This window comes from Telmatherina bonti, assembly GCF_933228915.1.
Source record: "Telmatherina bonti genome assembly, chromosome: 16".
In the NCBI taxonomy this organism is placed as follows: Eukaryota; Metazoa; Chordata; class Actinopteri; order Atheriniformes; family Telmatherinidae; genus Telmatherina; species Telmatherina bonti.
This window is the reverse complement of record NC_136614.1, coordinates 20950096-20957595: the sequence shown is the minus strand read 5'-3', so window position 1 is coordinate 20957595 and position 7500 is coordinate 20950096. Positions and strand designations below refer to the sequence as shown.

At 36.7% G+C, this 7500-nt stretch overlaps 1 protein-coding gene across 1 annotated transcript in view; it reads left to right on the top strand.

Annotated features, from left to right (window-relative positions):
* Positions 1–7500, top strand: part of fig4a (FIG4 phosphoinositide 5-phosphatase a) — a gene marked incomplete at its 3' end in the record, with an annotated part of 51145 nt that overhangs the window by 40122 nt on the left and 3523 nt on the right. Inside the window, 2 exon segments of the mRNA XM_079255490.1 lie at positions 3535–3623; positions 6866–6940. Of these exon segments, the coding sequence (XP_079111616.1) occupies positions 3535–3623; positions 6866–6940 (164 nt within the window).

Below are 7500 nucleotides of genomic sequence, written 5' to 3'. Positions count from 1 at the left end.
AAACAAATGTATTTACCATAAAAATGTTTTGTTGTTTTTTTTTTTTTTTTTGGCTAACCTTTTAACTGATATTTAGACATCTTAACAAACCTTACAAGTCTTACCTTAACTCTGACTCTAAAAACATTCAAATAGACACGTTGGCTTGCAGAGATACACCCAAGTGGCTTCTGGGCAAGCAGTTGCCCAGCAGAGGCCTAAAAAGTAGGCACATTACTCAGAGGTTTTATTATCAAACTTGAATCCATCTGAATGCAGAAAGTAAGAGAGGAGAACTATATCTACACATGTTCTTATTCAGACTTTGTTTTAATTAACTGAGCTATGAGTGTGTGCTGGAAAAATGACAGCAGAACTGTTTTGATCTTCAGAGTGAGAAAAGAAGGCACCCTTCTCTCCATCAATCTGTTTCCCCCCTTTCTGATATATGATGTATTGTCCTGCATTTTTTTCTGTCTAGTTGAGGCCTTGAGCAATGAGCCAGTAATGAATATATGTATTTCAGATTGGACACCGAGCTCACGTGTTGGGCACACATATCTCGTGTCACTGCCTGCGGGCCTGTCCCTGAAAATGGATTGGGTTCCAACGCAACACACAACTACTGAAATATTTAAACATCAGATCATTACTGTGTTTGCCATGAAATCACACATGCTGATTTAGTGTATCACTTCAGTATCGGTGTATGTGTGCTTGCATGGATGTGCTGCGTATACGGGTGTATGTGAAAATCCAGGTGTTGTACGCTTTATGGAAGTGTTAATATAGGAGTCTGTGTTCCAACGTAATCTTGGTTTGTATGAGACTTTGTGTACTCTTGTATTATGCATTTGTGTGTTCACAGCTGCTGTTTTTTGGATGTTATCCTGTAACACCCCAGTTCATTCTCCCCTCCCTGCTGCTCAGATCAATACAGATACATTGAGTACATATTCCTGTGCTGCTAGAGTAAAGAGTCAAAGAGAAAAACTTTACGGCTGCTACTGTATGTGCTGTTACATAACACAGACCAACACCCAGACATGTGAAGTGACTCTGAGAAGGATCGGTGCCATTTTTAAATTCCACTGAAGATGCTAATAATTGCATTTGCATATGAGTATTTTATTTATGTATTTGTTTGCTTGGTTAAAAGAAGAACTGAGGATAAGACGTCTTTGTCATTAAGTCTTTACAAGATACAATACAAGATACAAGAAGACAGTACAACCCGAACAAGATCAGATGAACAAACAAAAACAAGACAACAGACCAGGCAGTCTTGAGGCCTCGCAGCCGTCTTTATCCGGCACTGCCTTTCAACAGAAAAGATCAGACGTCCATTAGGATCGAGGGTAGAGGGCAAAAAACAGGTACCACCATACTGTGCCTAGTCACAGTCTGGAGAGACAAAATAAAACTACACCTCATGTGCACATAAGCACAAATTCAGACGATAAACAACACAGGCAAGTCCGGAGAAGTGGGTGAAAGATAGGAGAGTGTGTCTGTAACAGTGAGCATGAGTGTGTGTGTTTAGTGAGTGAGTCTGTGAACTATCCCCCAGTTCATCTCTGCCACCTGATGTAAATGTGGCCTTGAGAGGTCTTTAGACAAGTAAAAAAAAAAAGCTAATAAAATATAATTAAAATAAAAGAATGTACAGGAGCAGAAAGAAGAAAAATATTTTATAGATACTGGTTAGGCTTCCTGCAGAAGTTGCCATGGTGATACACCTCGGTAAGAAGTGAAGTGGATTTTGAAAATCATGTAGCCATGATATAAACCAAGCAGAGCTCTTCAATCCAAAGACTCAGGTCAACTAGTCCAGACCAGAGTCCAGACCAGAGTCTAGATCAGAGTCCAGACTAAACATGTTGAAGCAGTATTTTGCTGTTATGCTGCAAACAAGTGGAACAAACTGCCAGTGGAGATTAAAATCTCACCAGATGTAGAGACTTTAAAATCCAGGTTAAAATCATTTCTTTTCTCATGTGCCTATGCATAAAATCTGCACAGCAACTTTTAATTAATCTTGCTTTTGATTATTTAAACATAATGTATGATTTTGTTGTGATTTTGCTATTTGTGTTGTCTTATGGCTTTTATTTACAGCATTTATAATGCTTTTAATGTTTCACATAAAGCACTTCTGATTGTCTTGTACATGAAAGGTGCTATATAAATAAACTTGCCTTGCCTTACATTAATTTTTTTGGCAATCAAAGAAAACAGCATGTGGCAGAAACTCACACCCTTAGAACCACATCGCCTACAATGAATCCTGCTACTTTGATTTTAGCGATGTTTGTCATCATTATGACATGGGACAAAGGTCTGGTATGATATTATGATGGATTTTTATCAAATTAGGGTAAATTCTTGTGAAAAACCTGTTTCTTACTTCAAGAGAACAGAAACTGGAACTAAAATTCACATGCATGTAAGCATGAAAACATATTTTAAGTCGTATGAGCCTGACGTTATGCAAGCTGTAAACCACAATGACTCATTTTAATTCCAGGCTGTGATGTAACAAACATTTAGGTGTTTTGGAGGTATTTAGTGAGTATTTTCTACATAGCAAACAACAGTAAAGCCAAAAAAAAAAAAAAAAAAGGGATTTTAAATTGCTAGAATTACTCTGAATAATTCTAAGTTTTATGATAAAATTCTGGTTTGAAATTAATGAATGAATCTGCCTTAATGTGAAAAAGTTGTTTTGTAACAATTTTAATTTAATTATAGCTTCACTACATTAGGAAATAAACTTATGTTCTTTTTAAAACTTTTTTTTGTCCTAATGATGACATGGCCTTGTGATGGAATGTACTATGATTATTTATATGTTATTGTGATTGTTCCTCATTTTACCATGTCATTAGTTATGGTCTTTGTTTCTAAATGCTGTGTAAAAGGATATTTCTTTATCTATGCCTTCAGTGCACATCCACAATATTAGGGGTCCCTTGGGTGTTTTTGGCTTTTCTATTATCTGCTCACACTTAAATGGCGGCAACATTTTTTCTAAATATGATCTTTTCATCATGCTCTCTCAGTGAAAGCAGTTTCCTGTTGTTATTTCTTTCCATTACAACATTTGTTTTAGTTATATATCATTGTATGAACTTGATGCCCCTTTGCCTCTTTGGTTTGGCAGCTTCAACCACTCTGACCTTTTTAATTTGATCCGCTGTTTATAACGATTAATATATCTCCACAAACCATGGCCACAGTGTGCAAGAACCCCAGGAGGCCACTGGTCCTGAACATGAAAGAATATAAAACCACGTCATCAGACACCAACAACCAAATTACTGTCAAAGCTGCTTAGATTACACTCCTTGGGCATCCCTAATTACTGAATCAGTTGTGGAGAAGCAGCTGAACTTGATGACCTTGTTTTTTTTTATAAATTATATAGTGAATTCAGCCTCCTTGGATGGGTTCCTTTGTTTCTTTATTTTAGAAGTCATTGTCAAACTGATAAGTAAAACTTCTTATGTGTTTCTTCTTTACATAGACATTTAACCGATTCTCTCTCCTTTCCAGGAGATACAGCCGCCACAAACCGTTAAGGAGCCATACGGACTCAATCTGTCTGAGTTCCCAGTTGACAAAGACCTGCTTATTTATGAAAGGTAACCAACGCAAAGCAAACATCTGCATCAAACTCATTTCAACAGATTAACACCATAGAGCCACTTTTATGCAACTGCATTAAGTTTGTCCATGAGGAATAAGAACTTTGTTTTTGCCCTCGAGGCTGCAAGAAGAAGAAAAAAGTCCATTGTTTCGGCTGATCAATTCATACGCCATGAGAAGCTTAATCTGCAACGGGGCAGGGATCACTGTGGATGTGTGCTTTTATGTAAAATCAACCCAGTTATTTTATAATTAAAGAGAAACTTCATCTATGGCAGGGCGGGTTGTGCTCACGGCTGCGTCCATGTGTTTAAATGCTACATGTTGTAAAAATGTTCGTAATTTCTCGCCACCTTGATCAGCTGTTTTATCAAAACTATCCGTTTTACCTGCATCAGCAAAACTGCGGAAGCGGCACGTTTCTGCTTCATACTTCTCTGTACTAACCACGCCCTCTTCAAATGTCTGGCTAATCACACAATACTTCTCGGAGACCCACAAGACAAAAGTTCTGCCGGCCCAATGTGTCGAGAACTGTCTTCAATCACGTTCGCGAGAACAAAATGACAGCATTTTCTTCAAAAGCTGTTGTAGCTCCTGAAGGAGAGTCAAAGCTGCTTATTTGAAAGTCTGTGATTTGTGATTAGTTCTTATGATTTAAAGAGGCACTAAAATGCCAGAAATTCAATACATAAAAGTTGTGCTGATTGTGGAGAATGAGCATAAGAATATCATGCAGTATTCTACACCATAGTTTTTCATAACAATGCTCAATCTTTCAGCTGCTGGAAAAATAAGTAGTTAATTGAAATTGTAACAAACAAAACCCAGTGGTTTGTATATTTTTCACCTTTCACTTGGAACTGCCATCAGTTTTTCTGCCCTACAGTTTTCTGTGTTTCTCCTGTTTCTATTTTGTTTTGTTTGTTTTTATTTCTTGCATTTTCACGCTTTTGCAAAGATGTAAGATTCCTGATCTTCTTCTATGATTGCTTCTGCCCAGGAAAGTAAAGAATTGATGATTTATTGTTAGAGACAATATACATAGCACACACATACAGAAAGAAACAGAGCAAGCAGTCAGCTTTGCTCTGCTTCTTGATCCCCCCCCCCCTGAGGGATTCTTGCCATATTTAAGAAAAAGGGACATTGTCAACTATATCCTACTGTGTATGTTACATTTCTGACCTCACATCTCATTGTCCACTTTTCTCTACCCATTTACTTTTCTGCATGGTGTCTCTATTTCATTTTGTTCTTTCCTCTCAATTGCTTCCAATAATGTGGATAAATGAACTTCCACAGACTCTGGAAACAGAACATAACTCTCTGTTCTTTCAAGGCAAACAGAATGTTTGATACAGTACCGTGCTTCTGATACAGCTTTAATATCTTTTGCTTTTTTTTGTCATTTACTGCTTTTCTGACCTCAGAGAGAATAACTGGTTTAGTCCAGTATTTGTGCCATCACCATATGGGTTTTTGTTCGAAGCATTTATCATTCACATGCAAAAAATACATTTTAGGATTTCATTTGATTATAAGAGATTAATTAAACATGTCTCAAAGGTTTACTAAAATTACTGTCGGACTGAAGAAGATGCATGAAAATTGATGAATGTGGACTCTTTAGTTACCTCTGACTTCATCCCCACAAAGCTTTTTAAAGACAATGTAAAAGACTGAGAATGCTAACATCTCCTAAAACACATGGAGGCTAGGTAACTTAGGAATTGCTGTTATCAAGCTAAATAGTATGCCAAACAAATGCTAGGATTCTCTAAAATGCCTGTATATTTGTTAAAAGGAGGATACTACATGGAAAAGAAATGTTTCACATATACCACAATCATGATTTGATACATTATAGCCTAATTATTGAATGCTAATCCCTGTTAAAGAAAATTTGGCTGTGGATGCTCTTTATTTTTCCTTTTTTTTTTTTTTCTTTTGGAGACATATTTCATAACTAAATAATGGGCTGAATCACACTCTGGTAATTCTAATGCAGTCTTCTGTCTAGATGTTTTGCATCGCTGGTTAATACCAGTGTGATGGGTGTGTGAATGTTCTGTTGATTTAGTAAAATAGGATAAAAAATTAATTTAAAAAAAAAAAAAAAAAAAGTCAGACATTGAGATGACTCATTCAGCTTTGGAAAAACGGCTTGTAAAGGCTCTTTCACAACTATTCAAGCGGTTCAAGCAGCAGTAACACTTCAGCATATTTGTAAATTAATGCATTCAATCCAACTTTCAAAAAAGATCATAATGATCAGTTTCCATTTGAACGAGGGTGATGATTACATCTCTATTTAGTCATTAGTGAGATGATAACCATCATGTCACACCAAGACTCTAATAAGCGAGGTGACTGATTATAAATCAGCCCAGCGATGGTCTCTGCACTTTGGGATGAGATGCAAACATTGCTCAAGCTGACATTTTCATTGCAAAAATGGAATTCAGTGTAATTTGTGTTAAAGAGAAGAAATTACTTAAAAAAAAAAAAAATTTAAAAAAAAAAGAATAAACTGACAGACATAAGTTACCATTAACACATTACAAAAATGTTTTGCACAAGATCATTTCTAAATGTTTGATAGCAAAGCCAATGTAATCCAAAGTTAATAAAAGCAGCTTTTAGGATAATTAAAAATGATATTCTCACAATGTGATATTGGAATCCCTTTTCTGACTCATGTGATGAGAAATGGTGACTTATAGGTTAAAAAATAAACAAGGGGGAAAAAAAACTATTTTCTTTTCTGATACCTTCATCACATTTGTTTGCGTCTCATCTGGCTTTGATAGCAGGCACAGAAGGGATTTATGTCCGCAAATTAACTTCCAAATTGCTATAAAGAATGTCTTTCATATCCTCCTGTAGTGACACATAATAAGAATGAAATTGCATTCATAATTGAAGCTGGAACTTGCAACTGCTCCAAAGATGCTAGCGAAAGCTGGGAAAATCACTGCGTTAATAATAAAAATCATGAGCAAGAACCTGAAGGGAACTTTCATTTATTGCACATTACAATGTCTTTGAGAGAGAAAAAGTACCCACATGGGGGAATTTTGTTGCACGACGAGGACGAGATCCGAATAATTAGAGATCTCAACAGAGATGTTCTGCAAAGAAGACAATATGATGCTAATGTGTAAATGGCTCTCTTGTCTCATTACAGTTTCCTGTCAGTGTTTCTCAGTTTCTGTCCTTTCTCTTCTTACCACAGGTTTGCACGGCTTGGGGAGAGTCAGCACAGAGTGGAGAGAACTGAACGTATAAACATAGCAAACATCATTTGCATGTGAGTAAAACATGTGACATTAATATAGGTGTGTGTGTGTGTGTGTGTGTGTGTGTGTGTGTGTGTGTGTGTGTGTGTGTGTGTGTGTGTGTGTGTGTGTACCCAAATTCACGTGTAATGCTAAGAATTTTTATACTGGTGTTTGGTCATAATATGACCCCTCGAAAATACCACTCAACATACTTTTTAAATTGCCATGGGACCAGAATGGCGTTAAGTGGTTTCCTGCAAGGCTTCTAGCTGTGCACAGTACTCATGTATCATGTCTACCCATACTTTCATTCCTTTTTTTCTTAAATCCACTGAGTTTCCCACTCAATGCAGCCCTTATTTTCCTGCACACTTCTGCCCTGACCCAGTTCGACATAGATGGGTGTTTTTCGTTTTTTCGGTTTTTTCTTTCTCAGTTTTTTTTTTTTTTTTTAAAGTTGTTCCCTCTACCAGATTTAACATTCATCTCCACATGTGGGATGGAAATATGCACCCACAGAAACACTATTGCTTTTGAGTTTAAGGGATACATGTATGTAGATGGGGAAAAAAAATGCTTCAGATGGCCC